This window comes from Dermochelys coriacea, chromosome 2 (assembly GCF_009764565.3).
Source record: "Dermochelys coriacea isolate rDerCor1 chromosome 2, rDerCor1.pri.v4, whole genome shotgun sequence".
In the NCBI taxonomy this organism is placed as follows: Eukaryota; Metazoa; Chordata; order Testudines; family Dermochelyidae; genus Dermochelys; species Dermochelys coriacea.
In genome coordinates this window covers 87,897,985-87,913,402 of record NC_050069.1, presented here as the reverse complement: position 1 = coordinate 87,913,402, position 15,418 = coordinate 87,897,985, and the positions used below count along the sequence as shown (strand labels likewise).

General features: G+C 43.4%; 1 protein-coding gene across 1 annotated transcript in view; it reads left to right on the top strand.

Moving 5' to 3' along the window:
- AKAIN1 (A-kinase anchor inhibitor 1) overlaps nt 1–11,364 on the top strand; it is a 30,239-nt gene extending 18,875 nt beyond the window's left edge. Inside the window, exons 2-3 of the mRNA XM_038391305.2 lie at nt 959–1,219; nt 8,877–11,364. Coding sequence (XP_038247233.1) covers nt 1,186–1,219; nt 8,877–9,067 — 225 coding nt within the window. The 5' untranslated portion in view covers nt 959–1,185 and the 3' untranslated portion in view covers nt 9,068–11,364. The remainder of the gene's footprint in view (nt 1–958; nt 1,220–8,876) is intronic.
- The last annotated feature ends 4,054 nt before the right edge of the window (nt 11,365–15,418 follow it).

Genomic DNA, 15,418 nt, shown 5'->3' with positions numbered 1-15,418 from the left:
ACAACAGGGCCAATTAAGAATGAAATGAGCTCACTCATTATGCAGAGTAAGGCTACGTTTTAGTCACGGGTATTTTTAGTAAAGGTCACGGGCAGTAAACAAAAATTCATAGACCTGTCCATGACTTGTACTATATAAACCTGACTAAATCTTGGGGAGGAGGGTTGCCCGGAGGAGGTGTGTGCTGCAGGTGCTGGATGGGGGGGCTAGGACCCCCACTGGTGCTGGGGCGGAGGGAGCAGGCAGTGCCACACGGCCTGGGACCCGTGCTGGTGCTTGTGGGGTGGGTGTTGGTGGGGCTGCCAGGCTCCCTACCCAGCTCCGTGCCTCCCCGGAAGTGGTGACATTCCTAAGCGGAGATATGGCCATGCAGCTCTGTGCGCTGCTTCCTCCCTGAGCGCTGGCTCCACAGCTTCCATTGGTCGGGAACTGTGGCCAATGGGGAGGTGTGGGGGCAGTGCCTGCAGGCAGAGGCAGTGTGCAAGGCTCCCTGGCTGCACATTCCCCTAGGAGCTGAGGGATCTTGCTGCTTCTGGGGAAGCCCCCTGAGAAGAGCTGCCCAGAGCCCTCACCCCCTCCTGCACCCTAGCCCCCAGCGCTCCATCCAAACTCCTGCTGCTGCTGGGGGGGAGGGGCAGTGGCCACTGCAGAATTCACGGAGGTCACGGAATCTGTGACTTCCGTGGCAAACTCGCAGCCTTGTGAGCACGCTCAAACAGATTTTCAAAGGCATTTATGTGCCTAAAGATGCAGATAGGTGGCTAGTTGGATTTTCAAAATCACTTAGGGCCCCAGTCCTCAAAAGGTATTTAGGAACCTAACTCCCATTGAAATCAAGTATCTGGGCCCAAGCATCTATCTCTTGCATTTTGAAAACCCCATTAGGTGCCTATCTGCATTCCTACATGTCTAAAAATATCTGGCCCTGTGTCCTTAACTCTGAAATTTCTTTTCTTAGATCAAGACAAATCCTTAACACGATACAATGTTTTTCCTGTTGAATGATTATTCCTGACTGTAGCCCACCCACATTTACTTCACTGCAAACTTTTGGCCAGCTTCTCTGCTCATGTAAATCCTTGTAGTTCCATTGACTTCAGTGGAGCTGCACCAAGTTTACACCAGTTGAGGATCCTGACCTTCTGTTGCTACATCACTCCAATTCTTCTCTTGATTGTAACATTGATGAAACAAGAATCAATAAGACAACTTTTCTTGAGTAAGTAATATGCACCTCTAGTTGTTTTTTCAGTAATCTGGGTAGTTCAAGTGGTATTCCACTCAGATGTGTTCACACCTAGTGCACTGACAGCCAGAGACTTTTTCCCCACCGCAGTAACCATTGGGGCAGTGTGCACATCCTGCTCCTCTCCATGGACCTTCCCAAGGCCACATAAGGGCAGGGTCCTCAGTCAACAGCTGCCACTCTCCGGCCACCCAGCTCTGCAGGCAGCTGTGCAGAAATAAGTGTGGCATGGTCTGGTATTCCCACCCTTACTTCTGCGCTGCTGCTGGTGGGGTGCTGCCTTCAGAGCTGGGTGCCCGGCCAACAGCCGCCACTCTCCGGCCACCCAGCTCCCAAGTCAGTGCAGAAGTAAGGGTCGCAATACTGTGATCTAAGTTCCTGTAAGCTGCAGAGCTGGGGGAAGTATGGCCCGAACGCAGCCATGGCCAGACCTGCCGTGGCCGGGGTGCTCCTCCCCCATCCCCAACTCAGCCATGGACCTGCTGTGGCCAGGGTGCCCCGCCCCGGCCTGATCCTGCCACAGCCTATCCCATGGCCCCAGCCCCGGAGCTGCCACAGCAGGAAGAGGTGCCTCTTCCCTCCAGTCCAGGTGCTGTTGTGGGGGGAAAGAGCTGGAGGGAGTCCTCTCTCCCCACTGTAGCCCCAGAGCACCCTCCTGCACCCCAAACCCCTCATCCCTGGGCCCACCTCAGAGCCCGCACTTCCAGCTGGAGCCCTCACCCTTGCACCCCCAACCCTCTGTCCCAGCCCTGAGCCCTTCATCCCCAGCCCCATCCCAGAACCTGCATCCCCAACTGGAGCCTTCATCCCCCCCCCGCTCCCAACCCTCTGCCCCAGCCCTGAGCCCCCTCCCACACTCCAAACCCCTCAGCCCCACCACCGCCACATGAGTTTTGTTGTGTACACCAATATGGAGGTGATATGTGACACATCACCTCCATATTGGTGCACATAACAAAATTCATTCTGCACATATGTGGGAAAAATTAGAGGGAACACTGACCATGACTGTCCCCCTAAAATAACCTTGTGACCCCCTCTTGCAACTCCCTTTTGACACAGGACCCCCAGTTTGAGAAATGCTGGTCTCCCCCCATGAAATCTGTATAGTATGGCATAAAAGCACAGAAAAGACCAGATTTCACAGTGGGAGACCAGATTTCACAGGTCCATGACACATTTTTCATAGCTGTGAATTTGGTAGGCACCTAACTATGAGGCCTGCCTCAGCACCAGGGCCATCTTCAGATCATTTGGCCAGCCATCCTCTACCTCTGCAGTAATTCTGGACAGACCCCTAGACTCTGATTCTCCCCTGAGAAGGGAAAGGAGTGGTTCACCTTCTCCTGGGGTTCCGAATAAGAGGACCCATAAAATAGATCAGAGTCAGCAGACCGTGAAGAGAGATTCATCATCCTCTTCATCTATAACAGACACTAAGTGACATCAAGACCCAGATACCCAGGGTAGAGCTGGGCCATCAACTTGTGTCTGCCCGGTAGTGAAGCGGGAGGATCCTGGTACTATGCTGTTGACTCCAGAACCATCCAAGAGACAGTTGTTGAGTTCGGTACCTAGGAACACTGTGGCAGTGCCATCCCTTTCAGGACCTTTTATCCTGCAATCCTTTATGGCAGGAGCAGATCTGCTATGTCTCTCTGTGCCTGCATCTCTGTTTATACAAGTCAACCCTACATTGGTACCCACCGTGATTCTATGTCCATCACATCCTTTGATTTCAGGACCTAGTTTATAAATGCTTATGGCCCAAATACTGATCAAGAAACAGGCACCGTCCATGGTCTTTATGCCTGTGGGACTGGTACAATTGCACCCTCTGTCCTCAGTGCCTGCTATACTTCTGACCTTATTATGCATTTGCTTACTTGTTTGGTACCTCATTGCTTTTTGGAGTGGGGGCTGGCTACATCAGGCTCATCAGTACCAGCAGTATGCTCCTTTCTGGTCCTGGACCCATTCAGATAGCCATCTCAGGACACCCTTCCAGTAACAACTCAGGTTCCACCACAGTTACTGATGGTACCTCCCTTTCATTGGTCAGTATACAAATTGGGATATCCAGTGGTCACACCAGGGTCGGCTCCACCAATGCCCTGAGGACTCATCAAATTTTGAGTCAGAGTCCAGCTTTCGTTCATCTCAATCTCAATGAAAGGGTCAGGCAAAGCATCCAAGCATCAGGTAGGGGACAAAAATTGGTACTGACAGCACAGCCACTCTTATAGCAAGGGCAGACCATCCTGGCCCAATATGTACTGGCCTACTGTACCATAGCTCTTCCCACAAGGTCCTTCAGGGGACTGATGGGGTGAATCTCTCTCCCTCAGGTCAGGACCTCAGCACTTGTCCAAGGATAGATTCCCCCTCCTGTCCAGTTGTGAGGCAGACCAGCCTCCAGAGCCACCTTTGATGCAGATACAGGAGGATACCCATCCTCCTGAACAGCTTCTTGTGGGAGAGCCCTTGCCAGATGATCAATCTTTGCCTCAAGAGGCAACAATGACCCCCGCAATTCTGGCTTTGCCCTCTCTGAATGACTCAGTGGTACTGATTTCCTCCTCTCCAGTCCCAGAGGATTTAAAATTCTACCAAGACTTACTTAAGAGAATGGCTACTGCCCTGGGCTGAACCTGAACTGGTATAGGAAAATACCCACAAGTTATTGGACATCCTCCAAGCATCTACACTGGAAAAGATAGTTCTCCTGATTAATGATGCCCTTCTGCAGCTGGAGAAAACCTTGTGACTCACATCAGCATCTCTAACTCTGACAGCAACGTCCCTTCTCAGGGGTTCTAGTGTTTTTACTCCCAAATTCCTTAGTTGTCACAGTTGTTAATGAGATATCACTGCAGGGGAATTAGCAATTGACCCCTCTCCCCAAATAAAGCATCTATGAGACTAGATGCATTAGGAGGAGAGATTTATACTACTGCCTCACTCCAGATGAGGATAGTAAACCAGCAAGCCCTTCTTAATTAGGAGGTGATGTCAAAGTTCCCAGACAAATTGCTGGACAATACAAGGAAGAGTTCAGGGCCTTCTTAATAATGGCAAAGACTTCACTCTAGTCTCCTCTAGACATTGCAGATGCTTCCTCCAGGTTTGTGGCCTCTGCAATTATAACAAGAAAGGTTATGTAAATTCTGGATAGTGCTGGACATTCAGCAGTCTGTTGAGGACTTATGTTTTGACTGTCAATATTTGTTTTCAGACAACACAAATGAGGTATTGCACTCTTTTAAGACTCATACATTCTGAGGGTGGGAGGCGGAGTATGTCCTATACCTAGCCACCAAGAAATGCCAATATAAGCTTCCTCAATAATATTCTCAATAATATCAGAGGCAACCCTTTTATCCCCCAAGGCAATAGGACTCTCCTAGGAAGAGACAGAATTCTCAGAAGAGGAGAACATCCGTTCCAGTCTAACCAATCGTATTGCCCTCAACCTGCTGTAGGGAAACAACTTTTTTCACGAATTCTTCAAGACCAGAAATGCAACCACTAGTTAACTACCCATCCCTTCCTCCCGCACCCCCCCCAATTTGGGACAGATTTTCCTCACTTTCTCACTTGGAAGACAATAATCTTGGACACGTGGATCTAAGTACAGTGGGACTGGGATATTTGATCCAGTTCTTATTTGTCCCCCTTTCCCCGTCCCCTTGCAGGGACCAATCTCACAAGTCTGTGCTCCTTCAAGAAGTTCAGTCTCCACTCATCCTAAGGGCTAAAGAGACAGTTCCCCTGTAGTTTCAAGGACAGGGCTTCTATTTCCATTATTTCCTTATCCCCAAGTTCAAGGGAGGACTGAGACCTATTTTGGACTGTAAGGTTCTCAACAAATTCATCAAGCAACTCAGATACCACGTGATTACCCTAGCTTTTATACTCCCCTCCCTAGATATCAACAATTGGTTTGCTGCTTTTGATCTTTTAAATACATATTTTCCCAGTGGTGGTATTGCCCAATCACTGGAGATTCCTCAGCTTTCTGGTGAGGGTTGGGGGGAACCGCCATTGCCAGGCCATGGTAATTCCATTTGGCCTGTCTTCGGTTTCTCATGTATTCACCAAATATTCAGTGGTAATGGTGGTTTTCTTAAGGAAGAACAATATCCACATCTTCCCTTAACTGGATGATTGGCTGGTACAAGGTGCTTCACAGGATCAGGCTTTGGGCCACATCAGGTTAATCATCTGCTTTTTCAGTCATCTGGGACTCCTTCTGAACAAGGAAAAAGTCACTATTTATTCCAGCTCAGAAGCTCAAGTTCATTGGGGCCCTACTCAGTTCTGTGAATTTGACTTCTTTTCTTCCTCACAGGTTTTAAATGACTCACAAATTGTGCAAGTTCTTCAGATCTCTTCTGTCCACCACAGCTCGGACTTGCCTGAGATTTCTGGGACACATAGCCTCATGGTTGAACTCTGTCTATCACCCAGTCACAACCTGAACAGGTTGGTGTCATAGGCTGGGATGTAAGTGGTCAGACCAGTGGTGGTCAGGCCTAATGGTCACTGTAGGAGTCAGGAGCCAGGAATCAGAGGTGTGGGTCAGAGCCAGAGGTCAAACCAAGGGTCAGAGCTGGCGTCAGGAATCAAGCCAAGGGTCAGAGCCAAAGTCAGTAGCAGGGGTGAGGCAGAGAAGTAGGGATCTGGAATAAGGCAGGAACCAGGAATAGGACAGAGAGGCAGAAATCAGGAACAAGGTAGGGCTCAGGAGTGAAATGAGAGTCCACCATAGCAGTCATCCATGGATTTACCTAGTTGCTCAGACTACTTTCTGTGCTGCCTTCTGGCTTAAATAGCTCCCGTCTGTGGTAATATGTTCCCTGGAGTGGTGAATGACCCCAGACAATGCATGTGTAGTTATTCCCTTTTCTCACCCAACCTTGGGTGTGACAACTGTAATCAGTGCCTCTCTAATAGGCTGGGGTTCTCACAAACTCAAGTGCTTTGGTTGGAGGAAGAGTCCAATCTGCGTATCAGTGTCCTTGAGCTCTGGGTGATTCGCAGAGCTTCTTGAGTCTGCCTTTCTCATATCAGGGGGCTTGATGGTCTGAATTTGGACCAACAATACCTTTGCATTGTACTATCTGAACAACAGGGGATGGGGCTTGCTCCACTCAGCTCTATCAAGAAGCAATGAGCTTTTGGGAGTTTTGCATCACAGAGGACATCACTCCTGTAGTGGCACATTTACCTGGCACTCAGAAGCAGTTGGCTGATTTCCTTCACAGGAGATTCTCCCACAGTCACAAGTGATCTCTCAAGAACAGCATGCTGAAGTCCATCTTCTGAACATGTCGTGTTCCCTTAGTCAATCTGTTCACTACAAAAGACAATAGGAAGAATCATCCATTTTGTTCTCAAGTGGGCCATAGTTCAGACTTTCTCACCAATGCCTTCTTGTTGGAGTGGAGACTGGATCTAATGTATGCTTTCCCCTGATCCTCCAGTCATTCACAAACAAACAAGTTCAAGTCAAGTTAATCCTTATAGACTTGGCATGGCTCAGGCCGTGCTGGTTCTCAGACTTCGGTCTCTCAGTTTACTTTCCTCAGCCTCTGCCTCTCCTCCAGGATCTACTGCCACAGCAGTACGGTCACAAACTGCATCCAGACCTCAAGAGCCTTCTCCTCATTGCACGGCTTGTGAGTGGCTAGACAAAGAGGAGAAGTCATGTTCCTTGGCAGTTCAAGAGGTTCTGCTTAACAGTAGAAAGCGGTCAACAAGGACAACTTACATGGCTAAGGAGAAAAGGTCTTCCGTATGGCCCTCTGATTATGAGCTACAACCTTCGGAGGCAAGGATCCAGAACATTCTAGAGTACCATTTTAATTTGAAATCCTCAGCCCTTTACATGAGTTCCCTAGAGAGTTCACCTTGCAGCAATCTCAGCTATCTATCCCCCAGTCCCAGGGGCTTGGTATTCTCCAAGTTCCAGGGACTATATTTCACAAGGGAGTGATGTGCCTTTTTCCACCTCTTAAGGATGTGGTGCTGACCTGGACCTTAACTTTGCGTTGGCAGCTCTTAGGAGCCTGCTGTTTGAGCATTTGCTTACTTTTGGCCCACGACAGAAGACCATCTTCCTCATAGCCATTACATCAGCCAAGCAAGTGTCTGAACTGCAAGCTTTGATAATGGGCTGTGCTTACACAATATTTTTCAAGGACAAGATAGTCCTGAGGCCACATCCAAGTTTTTAACCAAAGTAGTGTCCGTTTTTGATTTAAATCAGAGATTATAACTTCTGGTTTTCTTTCCTAAGCCACGTTCTAATAAGGATGAGGATTTTCCACATATCTTAGATGTTAGGTGAGTGTTTGCCTTCTAGCTGGACAGGACTAAAACTTTCAGACAATCACCTTGTCTTTTTGTGTCCTATCCAAATTGTATGAAAGGGCAAGCAGTCTCAATGCAGACGATTTCAAGATAGATCACCTCCTGGATCACAACAGCATATTGGATAGCTGACACTCCTCTTCCAAGACTCTCAGCCCATTCCACAGGGGCTCCACCTTCATCAGTTGCTTTCCTGAAGGATGTTCCTATATTGGACATTTGTAGGACTACCATGTGGTCCTCACTATATACATTCATGCATCACTATGCCATCATAACTGCATCCAGACCAGATGAAAATTTTGGCAAATTAATATTATAGTCATTGTTTAACAAGATCTAAGCGTATACTGGGGGAGAGTCACCTAAGTGGAATGAATATCTGCAAACATTTGAAGAAAAAATAATTACTTGCCTGTTCTGTAACTGTTGTTCTTTTAGATGTGGGTGCAGATGTGTATTCCATGATCCACTCTCCACCCCCTGTTCCCTGGAATCTTTGTCTATATCTCTATCTCTATATCCAAAGGAACTGAGGTGGGGGGATTAGGGTAGCACCACCCTTACACAGCCTCGGAAGGACCACGAGGAGACCCAGGGTGTATACACTGTCCCGACAGTGACAGGTACTGCTGCAGGGAAAAAAAGTCTCCAACTCTTGGGGAACTAGGCACAAATGCACCAAAGTGGAATACACATCTGTGCCCTCACGAGCAACACTTATAAGGTAAGTAACTTTTTATGCAAATATATTTGCAGGTGTAGTTTGTTAAAGATTAATCAGTTTACACCTTAAAATAATTTAATTTCTGAAGCCAATGGAAATGTTGACACTGATGTCAGCGGGAGTTGGGTTTGGTGGGGGTTCTTTTTATTAAAGGTAAATAAACTGTTAGAAGCATAGTCTTTCTTTATATAGCAGTAAAGGAAAAGGTGTCAGACATGCTAAGTCTAAATCCTCATCCAAGTGCATAGCCCAAGTAAATTGTTGCCCAAGAGGGTTGGTGGAATGCTCCTCCGCTCTCAACCTACCAAGTGAACATGTGGCCATTCCACATTTAAGTAGCACTTCTATCTGACGCACACCCCCTCCTCCATTCAGGTGGTGGATCTATGCAGGAACAAGCCATCCCTCTTCATTCTTGCTGAAGGCTGTGTTGACTCTGATAATGTTGTAGATAGATCCACCTTTCTTGATCACCTCCTGTTATAGCAGGTGTCTTAAATTCCTTTTTTTCAAACTTTTTTTTTGTAGGTGAGAAATCTGGAAATGAAGAAGAAGAAGTTGCATTACAGAATGCCAGCAAACAGATTGTGCAAACTGCCATCCTGCAGGCAGTTCAGCAAGTCTCTCAGGAAAGCCAACAACAGGAGAAGAAAGTAAACAGCAGTGTGCGTCTGCAGTTAGAGAGAGGGGAATTAACGAAGAAGCATGAAAAGAAGTAAAAGAGTGAACTATTTGTTTCGATCCTCCAGTTGGCAGTATCTCCAGCTTTCCTCTTAGTATCACCTGTGTTGCCAGTGCAATGTTACTACTGTAAAGCAAACCAAAGTATAATCAGCACCTAGACATAGAGTAAAGCTGCAAAAGTCCTCAATTGAGAAATATTAAGTGCATTAGGTGACTAACTTAGTATTTATGCAGTGCCTCTTAAACATAACAAACAAAAATACTGTAGCTATAAAATAGTTTCAAGCACAATCTCTTCTTAAGGGATGGTTTTATATGCAAAAGCTTATTGTTAGTGCACTTTTGTATGAATCTTATGTGCATCATCTGTGTCTGTTCAATTGGCAGATATCTCCACTGAGTTACAGATTTCACTAGGGGTTGTCTATGTCAACTAAACAACTGTAGAGTGTAGGAGATGTGTTTTCAGGCTCCTTGAAATACAAGTTTGTGTTTTATTTTGATAGAATGTGGGCTGTGCAAAATAGCAGCTGTAAAATGGATTTGGAAAATTTCATGCACAAATCTCTTTTCAATCTTTTTACAAAGTACATTATCTATGACTATATAGTTCACTCCTTATGCTGCAGATGATGCAAATGTCCGGCACATTTCTAATCTTTTGCACAAAAATTATTTGTGAGCCTCAAAGATTCTTTTAATTTTGCCAATAATAAAATAAAAGAACCCACGGTATTATACAGCTGCTTAATTCTTCCTCCAGTTTTGCAAATTCATGTATGCTTAGATTTATAATAACTAATAGAATTAAAATAGCTAAAATATGTAAAGCTTTTGAATTTATGAAAATTCAGGAAATTGAAAATACACTGAGAATAAATTTTGTGATTGAAGACATTTGTTTCCCAATTGCTGGGTCTAAAATGACTTCAGCTATTTGCAATTTTAATATAGATTCACATTATATACATGTACACTGAAGTAACACTTTAAAAATGCCCTTAAATGCTAATACCAAATTGGTATAGAAGTGCATGAAGTCTACATGAAAGCCAAATTAATTCAACGTGACTTTTTCACTTTATGTTCAGCTGTTGAATTGTAGGTTGCATTCCGATTCCAGTGGAGTGAAGATGAATTTTACACCAGGCAAGAAATGGTCTTGCCTTTGCCTCAAATTAATTTCTATAATACTGGCCACAATGAGCACAAGCTGTAGCACATCTATAAATATTTCACTTGGGGAAAGCAGATGCAGCATCAGGAATCTGTGAAGAGGGAGAAAAACTTTCCTAAATGCATTTGCTACTCAATGAGACATTTCTCAGAGTATTCTTTTGGTTTATAGATTACCTGGCTATTACTTGGTGCACCCTATTGCTAGTACTAAACTACTGCCAGTGCTAAACTTCAAGGTTCTTTCTCATGGGCTGAGGTTTAACTCCGTAATAACCACCCATCCTCTAATGTTCTGCTTTGTTCTATTGACTTCTATTGATTGATGCTAATTTAAACCAGATAATGATCTGGCCCAGTCCAAATCCAAATAATCCAGTTTTTCTTAACCCTTAAATGATGGAAAGCTGAACTGAACTGCAATGAAACATCCTCAGCTTACTCACATAGTTTTTAGTTTTTATTTAGTGAATTTCACTAATCAAAAACAGAGAAAAACTAAGAGAAGGAAGAAGCTGTTGTGTTGTTGTTTTTTATGGTCAGATGACAGATGGCTGATGGGAGGCTTCAACCTTGAGCTGAGAGATGGCTCCTATCTAAACAACCAGCATATCGCTAGTTTCTCTGGAAAAGTAGATCAAGAGCAAGGTCCAATTCTGAGTTTGGCGGGCAGGAAAGGGCAATTTAGAACATGATGTTAGTTTGGAGTGACTCCATAGTTGGAGGCTGAGGATGCTTTTCAGCCACTGAAATTCTCACTTGGAGTGCAAAGGAAAGGAGATGCCCATCATTCCTTTAAGGATATTTTTTCTGTTCACAGAAAATATCCCAGGTTATCCTTTTCCTTCCGAAAGTTGCTGCTAAATTCTCTTTTTCGACAATCTTTAGACAAACAATCTTGGCTTATATACATAAAAACCTTCAGTGCAGTTTCAAAACCCCTTTGAAATTCTGGTTCTCAAAACTAAAGTGCAGTGTGTGTGTGTCATGTTCCTCCTTAGCTTAGTAGCAATATGGCCTCTCAGAATTCTAGATCACTTTTCATTATGTTCAGTGCCTTAGCTATTCTTAGGTTTCAGAGTAGCAGCCGTGTTAGTCTGTATTCGCAAAAAGAAAAGGAGTACTTGTGGCACCTTAAAGACTAACAAATTTATTTGAGCATAAGGTTTCGTGAGCTACAGCTCACGCATCTGATGAAGTGAGCTGTAGCTCACGAAAGCTTATGCTCAAATAAATTTGTTAGTCTCTAAGGTACCACACGTACTCCTTTTCCTTTAGCTATTCTTAACACTCTTTTCCACAGGTAAGTCATGTCCACCAATTCCATTGTTAAGACAGAAATCTGAGTTCTGGGGAAAAGGGGAAATAATTCATTCTTTGATCTAGCTGCTTAATTTTCAGATTGAAACTATTCAAGCCTAGGTCACATTAGATTAACACTACAGATGGGGGCATGGAGGAAGCATTGAAAACAATAGTTATCTAAATAGTATAGTTTCTCTCAGAAGTACAGGTGGGGTCTCATATCTGTCATATGTATCTGTAATACATATTGTACACTTAGGTCTCTTCTGTTGACAATGGGAGTTCCCATACATGGGTTGCACTCAGAATATGTAGCTATGATCTGCCCTGTGTGTAAGTGAGCAGCAGTGTAGCTCACAGAAGAAAATTTTACCCTATCATAATGTATATTCAGTATGGTAAAGAAGCATAATCTGCTTCTTGGTATTTGGTAGGAAGATTATGTTTTTGAACAAAAATAACTGACTAGAAATTATTTCAGATAAATGGAGGCCTGTTACCAATACTCAAAAATGGTGGGTGGTGCATATCGCTAATGGGTGGGTGAATATCAGCAGCTGCAGCAGAAAAGCTATCTTCACTAGACGCTCTCTCATAGTGCACAGATAGCAGATCCTGGGAGAAGATGAATGCAGTGTTCAACCCAAATGCTCGTCTTTTAACAGAGTTTGAGACAATCAAAATATTTAAAGTAAGATATAGAATAATTTCTCACCCACTTGCAGAAGAAATAAGAGGAGATATGAATAGATATACATATTCATGCTCAGCCAAAAACAAAAATGCTAAGTAAGGACTGGTTCTTCTGTGACTATCTCCAGCCATGCTTATTGACATCCTTCTTGCTAGGTTAACTTCTGTAACTTATTTCCAGGTAACTGAGCTGCACTATATTTGTGATCAAACATTTCCTCTAAAGATTTGGGAAAAATAGAAACAAAGTGTTGTGTCTAATTGCCTGTGCAATGTATGTCCATACTTTTCATCTATAATTTGGAAACACACTTGTTTTAATTTTAGTGCATATGCATTTATTTATGACTTAAATTAACATGTCACTAGAGTTCAAACATCTTGTATATCTGTTTGTAATATCACAAAAAGTGCATGCACCATTTTAATTATAGTTACAGTTCACCCATTGTGGTCTAACTGATTTTCTACTATCATTACAGCACCTGAGGAATGGAAATTGTCAATAAGAATAAACATACAAAGCAGTTAAGAGAGCCTCTTACTGAAGGAACTTAATTGAAATATATAGGTTGTCCTTTTTATATGTGACATGAAATACAAATGCTATTAAGTTGCTAGGTTTATATTAACAGAAGAAGGGGAAAAAATCTTTGATTCACTAGATAGTCTCTCATACTGTACAAATAGGAGATGATGGGGGAAGATGAATGCAGCATTCAACCCAAACACAATAAGAATAAAGCTTGTCTGTGCAGGAGAGAGAACCTTCTCTGGGGCTGGTCCAAGCCTATGGAATGAAATCACCCAAAAAATAACTATCACAAACTTCACTGCTTTTGACTTCCAGTGCAAGTTGCATTTCTTTCACCTAGTCTTATCAAAGTACATAGCAACAGATATATCTATTGAAAAACAACAACAAAACCTTACCAAAACAAGGCGCTTTACTGCACGTGCTTCTTTAGCTGGGTGTGGGGGAGGAGGCGGGAACAAACAACAAATGTTAAGTCACTGTGACTGGGGTCCCAGGGAGCCACGCTGAAGTCACTCAGTTAAGGTGAACTGCAAAGAATAGGGCAATCCCCAGAGCTGGTGAATAGTCCAATACTTAGATTTACCAAACCAGCACAAAACAGCTTCTATAATACCTTACTGGTAACCCAGAAGTCAGCAACACAATTCCCTTAAAGCAACCCAGTCTTAGGCCTCCACTGGACACCCAAGTCAAATATGAGAATGATTAATGAAAATCTTATTCATCATATAAGAAAGTTCTATAAATCCCAAAGGATTAGACACATTACCTTCCAGGTTAATGAATATTCCAGATTTTACCAATATACATGTTTACAACCAATTGTTATTAACTAAAAACTAAGATTTATTAAAAAAGAAAAGAGATAGAATATTGGTTAAGAGATCAATATACATAGAGACATGAGTACAGTTCTGAGATCAGATTCATAGTAGAGATGGTGAGCTTTGTAGTTGAAAAGAGTTCTCTCAGAATTAGTCCATAGACTATATTCCAATGTTCATATTCAGGGTGATCCAGACAGGACTCTGGAGATCTCAGCCTTATGGCTTAAGCTTCCCCTGCATGAAGCATCAAGCAGATCTGACATAACAGGATCAGGACCCAAGGGGTTTTTATACAGTTCCAGGCCTTCTCTCAACAGCTCGGAGTTCTTAGGCGAACAATAGGCAATCATGGACACTTTGAGGTAGACCTATTTCCTAAGCATCACTGGTACTTAGCTACACAGATTAACATAAGGCAATTTATCCATTGGGCAGTTTATCGCAAACTTTAAAGAGACAGATAAACAATGACATTATTTCACCCAAGATTCATCTAAATGTTAATATTCCCTTTTGATCTCTGAATCAATAGCTATAGTGACAGACAGGAACTGTCTGTTTACATGGCTAACATATAACAAGATACAAGTAAACACATATAATTAGTATCATTAATTCTCTAACAATACAGGTTTGCACTTCAGAGTTCTAGCCTATCTAACATGGACTGGCCCTAATTACCATTCGTATACTTTTCTAATGTGTCCCTCAAGGTTGACTCTGGGTCATTTATCCTGCAGGATGCTTAACCCTTTCTGGCCATGCATCACACTTTGTATAAGTTTCATTGCAATTATATAACTGTGATAGAAACAATGATTTGCATGGTCATATTTTAATCAGATAATGTTATAGTCACGTTGGTTAATGTGTAAGCAAAAGCCTAATGGGAAGAAATTGTCTCAAGTAAAATTATACTCCATTTTGCTTAGTTTCTTTATACTCCATTTTGCTAGCTACTTGAATAGTAAGAAGAAATTGTTCTGAGTTTATTCTTTACTGATTGTGTTAATAAGTGTTCTTAAAAGGATAGATGTTTTATGGCTGTAATTGCCTTATTTACTGTTTGGTGTGAGTAAAAAATGAACTGACAAAGGACAGCTGGGCCAGATGGTCAAGAAGGGAGTGGAGGAGTCGAGAGGCGCCATCTTTCACCCGGATGGCAGATTGATGACCCTAAAGCAAAGGCACACAGCCCAAGGACAAGATAAAGAGTGGAGCTAGAGGGACGAAATAAGAAACAGCTGCAGATAACTCCCAGTAACAATCCAAATAATGCTAACTGGAGCAATCTTGAACAGCTCCGATGTAACACAGCAAGGTCCAGAGACTTGTATGGGAACTTATTACTATAAAAAAAAAGGTGCAGTGTCACGGGACTTTGGGTTCATTCTGGAAGACGATGTGATACTACAGTGATGAGTGTGGTATAAAAACCTATATAGAATAGCTCTGCTAAAGGCATATCTTTAAGGAGACTGACCTAGTTGATTTGGAACCATTGGGGATAAAAAAGCTATTTGAAAGGATATGGGACAGACCACATTCCATTGGTTACCCACTCGGTACCCATGACGGGAAACCCCTTGGCCTTTGCACAGCCTCATGATCTCAATGGGGCCCTACAAGACTGCAGGGGTCCACATGTGCACAACAGCTTGCAAGATCCTGTACTTAGTGGGTTCAGGAGTGAGCCTATGGTAATATATTCTTCCTCACAGTAGTATGGGATTATCAAAAGCAGAGGTTTTACTCTTGTTGTACTCATTAATCAGGTAGAGGTTCTATTTTGCTTACTTAAAAAAATGTAAGGACATTATTCTCCTAGATCCTGCTTATTTTAGAAT